Source organism: Schistocerca nitens, chromosome 8 (assembly GCF_023898315.1).
Source record: "Schistocerca nitens isolate TAMUIC-IGC-003100 chromosome 8, iqSchNite1.1, whole genome shotgun sequence".
NCBI lineage: Eukaryota > Metazoa > Arthropoda > Insecta > Orthoptera > Acrididae > Schistocerca > Schistocerca nitens.
In genome coordinates this window covers 635,300,207-635,318,505 of record NC_064621.1, presented here as the reverse complement: position 1 = coordinate 635,318,505, position 18,299 = coordinate 635,300,207, and the positions used below count along the sequence as shown (strand labels likewise).

At 40.6% G+C, this 18,299-nt stretch overlaps 1 protein-coding gene across 2 annotated transcripts in view; it reads right to left on the bottom strand.

Annotated features, from left to right (window-relative positions):
- Positions 1 to 18,299, bottom strand: part of LOC126199331 (nonsense-mediated mRNA decay factor SMG5) — a 305,533-nt gene that overhangs the window by 154,507 nt on the left and 132,727 nt on the right. For both annotated transcript variants that reach the window (XM_049936180.1, XM_049936181.1), the window contains one exon: positions 2,467 to 2,640. In XM_049936180.1, the coding sequence (XP_049792137.1) occupies positions 2,467 to 2,640 (174 nt within the window). The remainder of the gene's footprint in view (positions 1 to 2,466; positions 2,641 to 18,299) is intronic.

The window sequence follows — 18,299 nt, the reverse complement described above, 5'->3', positions numbered from 1 at the left end:
CCATTCATGAAACAAAGAGAAGTGTTATGGTGAGAATTAGGAGCAGCTCATTAGTCCTAAAGAAGAAAGACATGTCGGAAGAGGAGGAGAAAATTGAAGCTTGGAAATCGTTTGCACTTGTAGTGGATCCTATCACGCAGGCTTCTGCTGGTTTCGTGCAATGTACCACACGTGATACCATACTTCTGTACCAGTCAAGCACAACAGGTATGATTCGGCACTGCAAAAGTAAATGTGGAGCAGAAGTCCACCGGCCACTTGCAGTACCAAGTAACATAAAAAAAGTTGTTGTTGATAGGTTGGTCGATATGAGTGGAATAGATTTGCTACCGTTAAATACTTGTACTAAGATTGGCTTGGCGCCACTTACGGCAAAGTCAGTATAGAAGATGTTCTTCCGCACCCTACCACTGTATTGTGGCATATTAAAGAAAAGGCAGACAAAATACGGGTGACAGTGGTGCCCAAGCTAATATGTGCCTTAAAGAACAAAATGTGTGCTTTAGACGCTGATCTGTGGTCTGATAACTACAAGAAGAGAATTTTTTTGACTGTGATGTCGCATTATTTGAATGATGAGTGGCAGCTAGAAACGTTTGTTTTGATAACAACCGAGTTTCTGGATGTACCTAAGACAGGAGAGAACATACGGCACGAAACAGAAGAGCGGATGCTTGAGTTAGGAATTAACAAGAATGATCTTACGAAATGTTACTTTGTCACCGAGCAAGGAGCTAATATGAAGAAGGCACTTGAATCTTACAACCGTTTGCCTTGCTTTGATCACTGCTTGATGACTGCGCTTCATCACACATTTCAAGAGACGTTTTTAGAAGACGAAGCCCCTGAAATCCTGTCGTGTCTACTATCAGCAAGAGCTACAGTGGGCTATTTGAAGAGATCGGGTCACTTGGGGCGTCTGCGGCACTCTGTGAAGCAAGAAGCTGTAACTCGGTGGAACAGTATACTGTTAATGCTCAATTCCGTCATAAGTCAAATCGACGATATTCGAGACCTACTAGAATCCTGGGGGCAATCGACACTCTTAGAAACCTTCCAAGAAGGGTGCATACAAGACGTTGTTTGGATTTGGAAACTGCAAAGATAACAACGCTGGAACATGTGCTCCCGTGGTACAAGAGTCTGTTACATCATTGTGAACCAATAGACAGTGACAACAAGGTAAGAACACTTTCTATAGGTTATGATCCTTTATATTTCTGGCGTTCCCCAAGGTAGTGTTATAGGCCCTTTGCTGTTCCTTATCTATCTGCCCAGATTGTCTCCTTATCAATCTGCTCAGATTGTCTCCCAAATCGTTTATATAGATAAGGAACAGCAAAGGGCCTATAACATTACCTTGGGGAACGCCAGAAATCACTTCTGTTTTACTCGATGACTTTCCGTCAATTACAACGAACTGTGTGACCTCTCTGACAGGAAATCACAAATCCAGTCACATGACTGAGACGATATTCCATAAGCATGCAATTTCACTACGAGCCGCTTGTGTTGTATAGTGTCAAAAGCCTTCTGGAAATCCATAAATATGGAATCGATCTGAAATCTCTTGTCAATAGCACTCAGCACTTCATGTGAATAAAGAGCTAGTTGTGTTTCACAGGAATGATGTATTCTAAACCCATGTTGACTGTTTGTCAATAGACCATTTTATTCGAGGTAATTCATTATGTTCGAACACAATATATGTTCTAAAATCCTGCTGCATATCGATGTTAACGATATGGACCTGCAATTTAGTGTATTACTCCTACTACCTTTCTTGAATATTGGTGTGACCTGTGCAACTTTCCGGTCTTTGCGTACATATCTTTCGTCGAGCAAACGGTTGTATATGATTGTTAAGTTTGGAGCTAGTGCATCAGCATACTCCGAAAGGAACCTAATTGGTATACAGTCTGGACCAGAAGACTTGCTTTTATTAAGTGATTTAAGTTGCTTCACTACTGCGAGGATATTCACTACTACGTAATACATGTTGGCAGCTGTTCTCGATTCGAATTCTGGAATATTTACTTCGTCTTCTTTTGTGAAGGCATTTCCGAATATCTTACAAAAATCAACGTGAAGTGCATCCCTCACACTCCCTATAGTCCAAATTCAGCCCCATGTGACTTTTTTTTTTCTTTTCCCTAACATGAAGAAACACATTTGTGGGAGGCATTATCAATCATCAGAAGCAGTGGTGAAGGCGATTTTGAAGGACCTCTCAAAAAATGGTTTCCGACATGTATTTGAAGACTGGCAGAAATGCTGGGACAGGTGCATCACATTCATGGGAGACTACTTTGAGAAGGACTATCAAAATTATGAGGATAAGTAAAGGTATGTTGTCAAAAACAAAATTATGATCATTCTTTATTGAACAGCCCTCGTATATTTTCGATGTTTAATACTGTCTTCAAGCCATGCTAGAAACTATGTAGAAACTGGACATGTACATACCACATTGTTTACATCCACCCCTTCTTCCACGTCTGGTTGTTCACCTTCTTCATTGATATCTTCTGCAGCTGATATTCGCAAGAGACCAGAGGCTGAATCGTAACTCACTCCAGTCTCTGGGATTGTTGCTAAATATCGGCCAAAACTGGCCAGTTTATATGCTCGCAGGAGTGACTGTGAACAAATGATCTTCATGTAATAGCATAGTAAGTGACACCAGAAGATTAGGGCAATGATACTATGAATCAGCATTTTGGCAGATTTACAATTTCAATAGATGTCCACAGCCAACAGATGCAAACATTTTTCAGGTGTGTTGGCAGCAGACAACTTCTCTATTTTACTAAAACACCTGTTTGTGGATGGTGTACATGACATCTAGCTAAGAAGTAGAACTGGTTTATAAAAACAATTCTTTTTTCAGGGACAATATGGCAATTTAATGAATATGGGTAACTTTTACTTATATCAAAAATATTAAATTGGGGAGGTGGTCAAATTTCTGTATGGTTCACTTTTGTCTGTGATGAGATACTGTTAAGTCACAACAGATAATTTTCATTCCTAGTTTTATATTTACAAATAATATAGCAGGTTTTTTTTTTTTTTTTTTTTTTTTTTTGATTGATTGTGAATGAACTGGAAGACTCCTCAGTACGAATAGCTGCTTAGCTGGTCATGTTCGGTTGTCACATTCGACCGAGCAGCTAGACAGTGCTGCCCTCTCAGAAATTGTTTGTGTCTGAGCAACGATGACCAGCAGACCAACCCTACGAGAGCACCTAATGGCACACGTGCATCTGCAATGGTGAGAACAGAACTGAACGGGGCTTGGTCAGTTGGCTATCGTATCTCTTGGCCTGATGCCCTGAATGCTAAACAGTGAATATGTTTCTTTTGTTTTGTGAAAGCAAACATATTACATTTTCATCTGTGGACACTAGCATTTTGGTACATTCAAGCCAGAATGTGTTGGACAACTGCTGCTTCTGCTGTTGTCTGATATGCTATCTTTCCATGATGAATAAAGTTTTAAGAAAGAAACTTATTACCACATGCTCAATGGCAAAAGCAAGCCTCACAGTTGTTACAGCACTTTGAATATTATGTACATGCTGAGGACAGAGGAATCTTCGAATATATGGGCTTTGAAGTCTCAAAGAAAAGTAATAATAATAATTTTAAAAAATTTGCAGCAATTCAGATTAATCACGCTAATGCGACTGACAAGGTTTTGTCAAATTCTGGATTTGCCTTGAGGGCACTGAAATATAGCATCAAGCTGCCTACCATAAAAGTGCTGTCATTTAATGCTGATGTAACACAATTCGGGCATTTTTGGAAGACATCTGTGAGTATCGTCATAAATAATGCGGAATTAGAGGACATTGCTAAGTATCGCCATTTGCTTAGTTCATTAACAGGCAAAGCACATAATCTACTGCTTATCTTCTGATGACTAACACTAACTTTGGTTTGCAACAGCTAAAACAATCTTCAGCTGATTGCACTGCCGCATTTAAATAAACTTAACACCACGGTCAATGACAAATTCATGTGCACGTAAACTCCATGCACCACTGACAAGGCTTCAAGCAATGTGCATGCACTGATGGCATTACATCTAGATAACTCTTTGCAAGACATAATTACATCAACGCTCCTTATAGAAAGGGCTGAACAGTCTGTAAGAGCAAAGTCTCAAGCCAATCTGAGTTTGAACGGCTTTCCAACATTCAAAGAAACGTATGCTTTTCTTGAAAACAAATGCAACTCATTAGAAACTGTCGAGACACCAACACATCACGCTATACCCAGTAATAAACATCATAATACCTCCAATATACAGCAGTTCGGGCTTTTGAGACAAGATTTACATTGCTACTACTGCTGTATGTGTCATGTACTACCAGTTTCCTGTATTGCAGAAATGTAGGAAATTCAGACAAGCTACATGTAGCGAATGCAAATCAATTGTGATGCACAACAACTTGGTTACAATTGTCTGAAGAGTGATCACAGGGCTTCTAACCACAAATTCATTAGCAACCATACCTGTGGTAAATGACACTACACATTACTGCATGCACAAGATGGAACAAGGAATGACTGTCCAAGTGAAAAGCCATACAAACACAATGATAAATGTCAATCAAGTTTATAACATTATTACTCACTGAAGGTCAGCCCAGGCAATTGAGTGCTTCTTATACTGCAAGAATTAAGCTGCAAGACAACAGTGGCAAAAGGCAGACTGCTCGTACTTTATTAGATTCTGGGTCACAGTCATGCTTCACATTGGAAGAATGGGCAAAACACCTCAGCCTTCAAAGGTGGCACAGCAGGGTACCAATTCAATGAGTAGGTGCAACCCTCTCAGAAACAGAACTCAATGTCTCTGTACAAATGGGCCCCGCATAAGCAACTTCATGTTGTCTGTCAATGTTTAGTTTTGCCAAACATAACATACATCTTGCCAAAACAAATAGTTGATCCCAGTTGGAACTTGCCAAATACACAACTTGCCGATCCAGAGTTTTGGTCACCTGGCGAGATGGACGTACTGCTAGGAGCAGAATCTTGTCCGCTAAGGACTATCTCCATAGGAGCTGATCATCCCACACTTCAGGAGACAGAACGAAGTTAGTTACTCCATATCAGGCCAGTATCAAACAGCAGAGCACACAACTTCATCGCAGCAGTCGATCATGTAAAAACTGACACGACATTCAAACTTATGAAACTCTGGGAGATGTAAGAATTACATCAAGTACAAACTTGAAATATAACTTATTTCATGATACATTTTTAAGGGTATTTGAAAACTGTTTTCCCAAGAAAATAGTTAAACATAATTCCAAGAAAACATAAAAAACCTTGGCTAACTAAAGGAATACGAATATCTTGCAATCGTAAAAGAGAACTGTATCTAACAGCAAGAGGGAGTACTGACACCGAAATTGTTCAATATTATAAAAGCTATTGTGCGGTACTAAGAAAAGTTATTAAAAAGTCCAGAAGCATGTGTATCATGTCTGAGATCAGTAACTCTGATAATAAAATTAAAGCAATTTGGAATATTATTGAAAGGGAAACAGAGCAACCAAGAGCACAGGAAGACTTTCGTGCCATAAAACTGAATGACAAGTGTACTAACAAACAATCAGAAATTGAAAATATTTTCAATAATCATTTTTTAAATGTTGTGGAGAAAATAGGATCTAGATCTTCACTAGAAGAGGCAAGGCCACTAATAGAAGAGGCCATACCTGTCCAGTTTGAAACAACTGTAATTTCACCAACCTCTCCCTCTGAAATCAGTAAAATAATAAACTCACTGAAAAGTAAAAGCTCTTACAGAATTGATGCCATTTCCAGCAAGGTACTTAAAGCTTGTTCCCCACAGATAAGTAGGGTTCTCAGCCACGTATGTAATAGCTCTTTGGAGCAGGGTGTTTTCCCCAATAGACTGAAATATGCCATTGTAAAACCATTGCATAAAAAGGGGGATACGTCGGATGTCAACAACTACCGCCCAATTTCTCTTCTGACAGCTCTATCAAAAAGTTTTGAGAAAGTAATGTGTTCAAGAGTAGCCTCCCATATTTGTAAAAATAAAGTACTAACAAAATGTCAGTTTGGTTTTCAGAAAGGCTTTTCAACAGAAAATGCTATATTCGCTTTCACTGATCAAATATTAAATGCTCTGAATAACTGGACATCACCCATTGGTATTTTTTGTAATCTCTCAAAGGCCTTTGATTGTGTAAATCATGGAATTCTTTTAGATAAGCTAAATCATTATGGTTTAAGGGGGGGGCAGTGCACAAATGGTTTAATTCATACTTAACTGGAAGAATGCAGAAAGTTGAAATAAGTGGTTCATGTAATGTTAAAACAACAGCTGATTCCTCAAACTGGGGAGGCTATCAAGTATGGGGTCCCACAGGGTTCGGTCTTAGGTCCTTTACTGTTCTTGATATACATTAATGACTTACCATTCCACATTGATGAAGATGCAAAGTTAGTTCTTTTTGCTGATGATACAAGTATAGTATAAACATCCAAAAACCAAGAACTAAGTGATGTAATTGTAAATGATGTTTTTCACAAAATTATTAAGTGGTTCTCAGCAAACGGACTCTCTTTAAATTTTGATAAAACACAGTATATACAGTTCCGTACAGTAAATGGCACAACTCCAGTAATAAATATAGACTTTGAATAGAACTCTGTAGCTAAGGTAGAATTTTCAAAAATTTTAGGTGTGTCCATTGATGAGAGGTTACACTGGAAGCAACACATTGATGGTCTGCTGAAACGTCTGAGTTCAGCTACGTATGCTATTAGGATTATTGCAAATTTTGGTGATAAGAATCTCAGTAAATTAGCTTACTATGCCTACTTTCATTCACTGCTTTCGTATGGCATCATATTCTGGGGTAATTCATTATTGAGTAGAAAAGTATTCATTGCTCAAAAACATGTAATCAGAATAATTGCTGGAGCCCACCCACAGTCATCCTGCAGACATCTATTTAAGGATCTAGGGATCCTCACAGTAACCTCACAGTATATATATTCACTTATGAAATTTGTTGTTAATAATCCAACCCAGTTCAAAAGTAATAGCAGTGTGCATAGCTATAACACCAGGAGAAAGGATGATCTTCACTATGCAGGGTTAAATCTGACTTTGGCACAGAAAGGGGTAAATTATGCTGCCACAAAAGTCTTTGGTCAACTACCAAACAGCATCAAAAGCCTGACAGATAGCCAAGTAACATTTAAAAATAAATTAAAAGAATTTCTAGATGACAACTCCTTCTACTCATTGGCTGGATTTTTAGATATAAATTAAGGGAAAAAAAAACTTAAACATTAGTGTCATGCAATATTTTGTGTAATGTAATATCTTGTACAGACATCTTTTATTAACCTGACATGTTCCACATCATTACGAAGTGTCGTATTCATGATCTATGGAACAAGTATTAATCTAATCTAATCTACAGCAGTGAAAGAAGAGGAACAGTACAAAGCACACTTTGTGGAACAAACGTCAAAAGATTCCATAGGCAGATTCATCACCCACCTTATATTTTGCAAAGAGCCAAGCCCATAATATGATTCTTTGCACAATGCAGCAAACACTTCTCATAGACTGAACAGAGATGAGCGAGACAACTGAATATCAAGGAAAGTATACAGAGTCCATGAGGAGATTAAAAGACATTTGTGGGGAATCTTGTGCCAGAGACCCGGAAATCACAACAGTCGCATTATGGGATTATAAGTACAGTAAGGAACCCAGCTCATCTGACACTGCAGCGAGTGTCTCCTGCAAACTTGCAAGAATACAGCCTGTGGTAGGAGGGACAAGCCTGGCTTAAAGAAGACGTCACTTCATGGGCTATACTTAAGACACATCTTTAATATTTCTGCATCTCAGGTGGTGTCAGAACAAAGAGCTAAGGCCCTCATCTGCATTAGCAGAACAAACCCAAAATGAAGAAGCATCAATTGTTACTTCATTCTTCCAGCACCGCCGTACTTTGGCAGGATATGGGAAGCAGGAGTTAAGTACTCCAGTATCACTTATGACTAACGATGGGAACCACATGTCGAACATTCGAAGAACTGACAACCCTGACCTGCCAAACTGAGGCTTGCTTCAACTCTCCTCCTCCTCTCTCGCCAATATCTCGGAAACGTACTTAACCCCGAGTCATCACTCCAGGTCATTTTATGACTGGAACTGCAATTACAAGTAACCCTCATGCAGATCTAGGTACAACCAGTCTGAGCTTCCTCACAAGGTGGGAACTACAGTAGCAAGGGCTCCATACCCTTTGGTGGCAATGGCCATCTGACTGCCTATATCATCTACAGCAGGGGTCCAAGTGGACGGTCCCCACTCAGAGTATGCAGCCTTGTGTATTGGTTGTAGTAAGAGAGGACAACCTCCACCCTTATGCTGGAAGCTGGATGTCACTGAGGGAGTACACATTGGACACAAAGGCATAGTGCGAGTGGCAACTATTTCCACGCCACACAGGGTTTTCAACAGGCCAACCTGCAAGCCATGTCTTTTACTGAGTATAGTTATACATATGTGAAAAGTGAATTTGTATTTTTTAACTTGTATGTTTCCTTTTCTTAGTTCTTTGTATAACTTGCAGCAGACTCATTTTTTTTATATGATTCTATGTGTTAACAGAATGTTTGGTGTAAAGACACAATGATATGTGCATTTCCACGTGTTGTCTTTTATGCTTGCTTCAGCTGGACTTTGTGTTACTTGCATTATTTTCAAAATAAATAAATACTTCTTTCACAGCTGGTGTGATCAATCACTACATTTGACCAAAGTATGGAACAGTGCTTCCCTCTCTGGAGGTATACGTACCTGAGCAACAATGACCATAAGGCCACCCCTCCAAGGGCACCTAACAGTACACTCACCTCAGTGAGCGTGAGAACAGTAGTGAATGCGACTCAGTCTGTCAGCTGTTGTAGCTTTCGGCCCACATGTCCTGTATGCTCAACAACGAAGATGTATATCTTGTTTTTTGAATGTAAATTTAATTCTGAATAGTAAGTGATTCTCTAACAAACATCATCATTCACTGCAATCCAAATGGATCCAAACCATTATACAGTCCAAAATTCCTGGTCCTCTCATAACTTATGTGGTTTACATAACAGACAATAACAGGTTGTCCACAAGAACTCTTAGGGATGCACATGATATGTTAATCTTACAACTCATTTACAAGCAAAATATACACTGTGTATAAGTGCTGAATCCTCAGAAATGTTACTCTACATGAAATTAATGAATGGAAAAATACAAAGTATGCTAACAGCCAGACATTGCCAAAATGAGCAATCGCACACAGAGCAAGAATATCTGAAGTTAAATGTTTAAAATGATCTCCATGATGTGGTTAATCAAAGTTTCTAATTATATGAATATAACAGAGGGAAACATTCCACGTGGAAAAAATATATCTAAAAAGAAAGATGATGAGACTTACCAAACAAAAGCGCTGGCAGGTCGATAGACACACAAACAAACACAAATATACACACAAAATTCAAGCTTTCGCAACAAACTGTTGCCTCATCAGGAAAGAGGGAAGGAGAGGGAAAGACGAAAGGATGTGGGTTTTAAGGGAGAGGGTAAGGAGTCATTCCAATCCCGGGAGCGGAAAGACTTACCTTAGGGGGAAAAAGGACAGGTATACACTCGCACACACACACATATCCATCCACACATACAGACACAAGCAGACATATTTAAAGACAAAGAGTTTGGGCAGAGATGTCAGTCGAGGTGGAAGAGTGGGCAAGGTAAGTCTTTCCGCTCCCGGGATTGGAATGACTCCTTACCCTCTCCCTTAAAACCCACATCCTTTCGTCTTTCCCTCTCCTTCCCTCTTTCCTGATGAGGCAACAGTTTGTTGCGAAAGCTTGAATTTTGTGTGTATATTTGTGTTTGTTTGTGTGTCTATCGACCTGCCAGCGCTTTTGTTTGGTAAGTCTCATCATCTTTCTTTTTAGATATATTTCTAATTATATGGGTATATACCCAAAAATTTTGAACCACTTCTTTATGTACTGACACAATACTGGAAAATTCTGGATGGGATTAAGCAATGCAATGAGGAAAAACAAGTCGCCTGCCGCATACAGGACATTTTGAGTAGTAAATAGGCACATAGAGGAGAACTCTAACATGATAGCTTACATTAGAAAGTTGCATCCTTCTTGAGAGGAACCACCCCTTCCTTCTCATTCACCCCCCGACACATACACACAACTACACTTTCTCAGCATTGTGGCCCACCTGGCGTGAGTGGTTGTCTTTGCCAGAGCAAATGGGACAAAAATTTGGAAGAAGGAATGAGGAGGGAGATTTCAAGGATTATGTTTGGGAGGGGGGGGGGCAGATATGTGAGAGAATGATAAAAATATAAATATGGCATCACAAAATACTCGCCAGATGAAGGTAGGGATCGTGGCATACTTCAAATGGGTGTGCATGGGAGATATCTGAATAGAAGGAGGATACAACAAGAGAATGAGAGCAAACACATTGTATGCAGCTACGCAGATCTGTAAATAGGGACCTGAAAATGTAGCATCTATTTTCACAAAATTAGTATATATTTTTGGAGTATATATTTAAAAGGTTGTCATGCAATGTGCCTGAATATAACTTTTTTGTGCTTTCAAAAGACAGGTTTTTATTTTTTATTTGACTCTACTTTTTTCTCAAACTGGCGATTGCGGAGCATTTTGGTAGGGAAGTTTGTTTTTACAAAAACTTCAACAGTTTTTTTTCCGAAATGGTCTTTACTACTTTTCTTCTTTTGTCTCTATTTAAACTTTCAGCAAATGATTGTTTTTGTTGGGAGCAGCAGCATTTCCCGAACTGTGAACACAGTGTGTCATTGATCAAAGGTGTTTCTCCATGTTATTTTTCTTTTCCCAGCCAATTCAATAATTACAAAATGTGAAGAATATTGTTTTTGACCTTTCATGATGATTCATAGCCATGTGACTCATACTTGATAACACTACAAATAGAAACAATGGGGTAGTTAGCATAGAAGTAAAACTGAAAGTAGCTCTATTAGAACATTAGGGGAAGACTTTCAGTGTGGTCAAAATATATTGACAGGTTTTGTTTTCTAGACACTATAGTGCAGTGTGGACACTATAAACTAGCAGTCAGCTGTCAATGAAAACAAACCTCATCTCCCTCACGCAGGGTAGCAGCCTACACCAGTGTTCCATTTTTCTGCGAAAACGGAATTGAAACACGGTCACAGATATCACCAATCACTGCTACGTCAGAGTCGTAAGGTTGTGAGAGTCGTAATCGAACTTTGTGATGGATCAAAATTAGTCTCTTCACTCATTTTAAATTAGGAGAAGAAAACTACAAGCAACACACAACACAAAACATAACAGTAATGCCTGCCATGCAATTGTTTGCTGAGATTGGAGTTCCTGGCCCAAGCTCTACTTATCTTTGACACAACCACAGCTCAAAACAACTGTCACCTAAACAGCCATATTAAAATGTTCTCATTATACCAACTTCTGAACTTTAGCTAGCAGACAAATGTACATGTACAGGTATGTCTGATCTATAGTCTGAGACCCAAGTCTTTGGTATTGACAACTAACTAGCATTGTTTCATTGCCTACCAACCACAGGAAACCAGCCAAAGATAGACGATGCTTCAGCAGGTAGTGCTAGCGATGTTACCATGCTGCATTAACAAACGAGTACATGTGTTACACATAACAGTTTCTTGTATGTAAACAGTGCCAACATTTGTCATTACCTAGCTATAAGTCTTGTCCACAGTTCATTTTATTTATGATATTTTTAGTACTTATTCACATCTATTTCATTTTAAACCATGTCCTGTGTGATGTATGGCAAAAGCCCAACATGTTAAGTGAGGCAGAAGAGGAAAAACGTAATACAAAGCAAAGCACACAAATTTGTGTTCTCGGTGAGAGAGTATTTTGAGAAAGAAAATGGACAAGGTAAGCTCTTTATTTCCCATTGCAACAGGTTTTAAAGTAAACAAATACACTGTTGTAATGACAGGAGAAGGAACAGTACAATACAGATTGTGATGAAAGTGGCAGAAAAGGGTTGTAGAAACCGGGGAAAAGGCAGCAGAGCAAGAAGCAACTGAGCTTTGGACAATTTCCAGAAAGGAGCTGTTTGTCTTCCAAAACCTGTTGTAAGAGAAGGGAATAATCCATGTTTTCAAAACTGCTTGTGTAGCTTTTGAAAAAAGTTTTTCTTAAAAGCAGCAAATTCTGATTGTGCACAGTGGTAAAAAGAAACAGGATTCAGTCTTTCAGTTATTAATGGCCGTAAAACATTAATGGGAAGGACAAATGTTGTTGCATAGAGGTGTAAATGTGGAGAATCATGGATGTGATGTTCGAATGTATATTGTGGCCAGATGAAACTTGGGTGAATGTAAGAGATAACTTGAGCTGTGCAGAAGAAAGCAACTTAGAATCAGATTCAGAGAGAACGTTAGAGGAGTTTTCCACTACAATAACTGCAGCACATACTAGAATTTAAGAAGAGAGCATGCTATTGACTGATCATTGCATTGTGTCTACTTTCTCCAGATTGTAACTGTTAATATATTGATAAATTATTCTGTCACTCACTGTAGAAAAGTTGATAATTCAAATATTCAACAATGAAAAAAAAATAATAAAAAAAATACTGTGAATGTCAGACAATATTGTGAAAGTAGTTTGCATTTTATCGTGTAGTATAACAAATAACTTTCACATATTGCAACATACAACAAACTTAGTTAGATTTTCTCCATTTTTTACATCAGAACTAGTTACAGTGAATAAATTCAGGCTTACAGATAGGACTTGCATGCTGTTGTATTTTGTTTTGGTGCTAAAGCATGTGAGTCATAGCAACAAGGATGCAGCACTCCAAATTCGGCAGCTCATCTCATAGCCTATAAGATGCTAGGTTCCACAGATGAGTCCTATGTTGGATAATGTGTTGTGTATCTTATACAGATCATTCTTCTACATCTGCATCTACACTCCACAAACCACCAGATGGTGTGTGGCAGTGGGTACTGTGTGTACCACTGTCACTTCCCCCTTTTCCTACTCCAGGCATCAATAGTTTGCAGAAAGGATGACTGCTTGCAATCTTCCATGTGACCTTGAATCTCTCTCATTTTATGTTCATGGTCTTTTCACAAGATATACCGTGTGTAGGAGGAAGCAATACATTTGATGACTCTTCTAGGAACATATGCTCTTGAAACTTTTAACAGTTGACCATACTGTGACACAAAATGCCTCTCTCATAGTGTATGCCATTGGAGTAAAATGAACATTTCCATGACGTTTCTCACTTCCTAAATGAAGCTTTAACAAACCATGTTGCTCTTCTTTCGATCTTCTGTATTTCCTCTATCAGTCCTACCTGGTATGGATCCCATACTGATGGGCAATATCCAAGTATTGCTCGAATGAGTGTTTTGTAAGCTACTTCCTTTGCTGAGATGGACTTAATTTCCTGAAAATTTTTCCAATGAATCTCAGTCTGGCAACTGCCTTGCTAATCATTAATTTTTTGCGGTTGCTTCACTTCCAATCACTTCCTACACATACTCCTTGATATTTTATGGAAGTAACTGCTTCCAGTGATTTTTCTGCAATTATGTAACCACACAACGTGGTTCTTCTGCATCTATACGTACATCTACATGATTACTCTGCAGTTCATAATTAAGTGCCTGGCAGAGGGTCTTTCTGTCTATGTATTTGCAATACGTTACATTTGTTTATGTTGAGTGTCAATTGCCACTCCCTGCACCAAATGTCGATCCTCTACAGATCGTTCTGCATTTCACTACAATTTTCTGCTGTTGCGACTTCTCTGTAAGCAACAGCATCATTTGCGAAAAGCCTCATGGAACTTCTGACATTATCTACCACATCATTTACATATACTGTATAAATCCAATCATCCACATGTTCTGATATTCCGTACACTCTTATTCTGTTCATTAAGTGGCAGTGTCGAACTGTATTGAATGTCTTCTGGAAGTCAAGGAACACAGAATCTGCCTGGGCATCTGTATCTGCTGCTTTCTTCGTCTCATGGACAAAGAGAGCAAGATGGGTTTGAAGAGAGCGAGCTGGGTTTCACACAATCATTGTTTTTGGAACCAATGCTGATTCCTACATAAGAGATTTTCGGTCTCCAGAAATACCATAATACGCGAGCACAAAATATGTTCTAAAATTTTACGGCAGACCCACATCAGAGATATAGGGCACTAGTTATGTGCATCTATTTGACAATCTTCTTGAAAACAGGACGACATATGCTTTTTTCCAATCATTAGGATCACTCATCTAGAGACCTATGATACACTGCTGTTAGAACAGAGGCAAGTTATTTTGCATACTATGTGTAGAATCAAACTGGTATCCCATCATGTCCAGTAGCCTTCCCTCTGTTGAGGAATGTCAGTTATTTTTAAATCCCTTAGTAACTTATTTCAATATCTGTCATTTCCTCACTTGTGAGAGTATTTAAAGTAGGAACTCCAGTGTGGTCTTCCCCTGTGAAATAGTTTTGGATGATGATGTGTAGTATTTCGGTCTTTTCTGTGTCATTCTCTGTTTCAGTGCCCTTATGATCACAGAGTGTCTTGACAGATGGCTTCAGATCGTTTACTGATTTATAACTTCTTAGGATTTGTGGGCAACTTGGTAGATAACAAGTTTTACTTTTGTATTCATGGAACACTTTCCACATAGTCCTCCTTATGCTAATTTTGGCTTTGTTAAGTATTTGTTTGTCTGTGAGGTTTTGGCTATGTTTAAATTTGCAATGGTGCTCTCTTTGCTTCCATAACACCTTCAACCCACTACATGCAGTCTCCCATTCTTCATCAAAGACACCAACCACTTTCTCGAACGCCTGGAATCCTTACCCAATCTGTTACCCCCGGAAACCATCCTTGTAACCATTGATGCCACTTCCTTATACACAAATATTCCACACATCCAGGGCCTCGCTGCAATGGAGCACTTCCTTTCACGCCAATCACCTGCCACCCTACCTAAAACCTCTTACCTCATTACCTTAGCCAGCTTCATCCTGACCCACAACTTCTTCACTTTTGAAGGCCAGACATACCAACAATTAAAGGGAACAGCCATGGGTACCAGGATGGCCCTCTCGTACGCCAACCTATTCATGGGTCGCTTAGAGGAAGCCTTCTTGGTTACCCAGGCCTGCAAACCCAAAGTTTGGTACAGATTTATTGATGACATCTTCATGATCTGGACTCACAGTGAAGAAGAACTCCAGAATTTCCTCTCCAACCTCAACTCCTTTGGTTCCATCAGATTCACCTGGTCCTACTCCAAATCCCATGCCACTTTCCTTGACGTTGACCTCCATCTGGCCAATGGCCAGCTTCACACGCCCGTCCACATCAAACCCACCAACAAGCAACAGTACCTCCATTATGACAGCTGCCACCCATTCCACATCAAACGGTCCCTTCCCTACAGCCTAGGTCTTCGTGGCAAACGAATCTGCTCCAGTCCTGAATCCCTGAACCATTACACCAACAACCTGAAGACAGCTTTCGCATCCCGCAACTACCCTCCCGACCTGGTACAGAAGCAAATAACCAGAGCCACTTCCTCATCCCCTCAAACCCAGAACCTCCCACAGAAGAACCACAAAAGTGCCCCACTTGTGACAGGATACTTTCCGGGACTGGATCAGACTTTGAATGTGGCTCTCCAGCAGGGATACGACTTCCTCAAATCCTGCCCTGAAATGAGATCCATCCTTCATGAAATCCTCCCCACTCCACCAAGAGTGTCTTTCCGCCGTCCACCTAACCTTCGTAACCTGTTAGTTCAGCCCTATGAAATCCCCAAACCACTTTCTCTACCCTCTGGCTCCTACCCTTGTAACCGCCCCCGCTGTAAAACCTGTCCCATGCACCCTCCCACCACCACCTACTCCAGTCCTGTAACCCGGAAGGTGTACACGATCAAAGGCAGAGCCACGTGTGAAAGCACCCACGTGATTTACCAACTGACCTGCCTACACTGTGAAGCTTTCTATGTGGGAATGACCAGCAACAAACTGTCCATTCGCATGAATGGACACAGGCAGACAGTGTTTGTTGGTAATGAGGATCACCCTGTGGCTAAACATGCCTTGGTACACGGCCAGCACATCTTGGCACAGTGTTACACCATCCGGGTTATCTGGATACTTCCCACTAACACCAACCTGTCAGAACTCCGGAGATGGGAACTTGCCCTTCAGTATATCCTCTCCTCTCGTTAGGCGCCAGGCCTCAACCTCCGCTAATTTCAAGTTGCCACCGCTCATACCTCACCTGTCTTTCAACATCTTTGCGCCTGTACTTCCACCTCGACTGACATCTCTGCCCGAACTCTTTGCCTTTACAAATGTCTGCTCGTGTCTGTGTATGTGCGGATGGATGTGTGTGTGTGTGTGTGTGCGCGAGTGTATACCTGTCCTTTTTTCCCCCAAGGTAAGTCTTTCCGCTCCCGGGATTGGAATGACTCCTTACCCTCTCCCTTAAAACCCACATCCTTTCATCTTTCCCTCTCCTTCCCTCTTTCCTGACGAAGCAACCGTTGGTTGCAAAAGCTAGAATTTTGTGTGTATGTTTGTGTTTGTTCGTGTGTCTGTCAACCTGCCAGCACTTTCATTTGGTAAGTCACATCATCTTTGTTTTTAGATATATTTTTCCTACATGGAATGTTATGAGTGGATGGATGTGTGTGTGTGTGTGTGCGAGTGTATACCCGTCCTTTTTTCCCCCTAAGGTAAGTCTTTCCGCTCCCGGGATTTGAATGACTCCTTACCCTCTCCCTTAAAACCCACATCCTTTCGTCTTTCCCTCTCCTTCCCTCTTTCCTGATGAGGCAAAAAACAAAGATGATGTGACTTACCAAATGAAAGCACTGGCACGTCGATAGACACACAAACATACACACAAAATTCAAGCTTTCGCAACAAACTGTTGCCTCATCAGGAAGGAGGGGAAGGAGAGGGAAAGACGAAAGGATGTGGGTTTTAAGGGAGAGGGTAAGGAGTCATTCCAATCCCGGGAGCGGAAAGACTTACCTTAGGGGGAAAAAAGACAGGTATACACTCGCACACACGCACATATCCATCCACATATATACAGACACAAGCAGACATAAATATGTCTGCTAGTGTCTGTATATGTGTGGATGGATATGTGTGTGTGTATACCTGTCCTTTTTTCCCCCTAAGGTAAGTCTTTCCGCTCCCGGGATTGGAATGACTCCTTACCCTCTCTATCGACCTGCCAGCCCTTTCGTTCGGTAAGTCACATCATATATATATGAAAGTGCTGGCAGGTCGATAGACACACAAACAAACACAAACATACACACAAAATTCAAGCTTTCGCAACAAACTGTTGCCTCATCAGGAAAGAGGGAAGGAGAGGGAAAGACGAAAGGATGTGGGTTTTAAGGGAGAGGGTAAGGAGTCATTCCAATCCCGGGAGCGGAAAGACTTACCTTAGGGGGAAAAAAGGATGGGTATACACTCGCGCACACACACACACACACACACACACACACATATATATATATAAAAAAAACCAACAAGTGTATGCGACACATACTGCGCTATCCTAGTAGCTGTTTCCTGCACGCAGTGCATGCCTGGCTTATTAAGGGGGGTCCTATATATCTCTGCCCAATAGCAGAGGTTGACAAATATGCATCCACAACCATCACAGAATCATCTGAGTCTCTGGCTTAAGCCTTCCATTCAGATGCAAACCAGAAGATTGTGATCGGTTCTGGGAATGATGCAACAAAATGATAGCTCTGCTTCCATCCTGCATCAGCTGAAACTATGCAATAGGTAACATTCGTGAAAACATGAGCCACGATTTGCTGCTGGATGTAGCTAGTGTGCTCACTCGTTGCTGGCAGAGCGTTCTCCCCACATCTGCAATGAAACCTTCCCCCCCCCCCCCACACACACACACACACACCACCACCACCAAAACCTTCCACCTCAGAAAGCAAATAGAGTGCACGCTATTTCCCTGAGACGCTCCATCAGCTGCCTGGACTCTCAGAAGACTGGCCTCAGTCCCCAGGGGCGAGGCATCATGTGCTGGTTTGGATGTAGTTTTAGCAGCCGGCAAATTCTCACACCAGTATTTGCGGCATAAGGGGGGACCACCTTT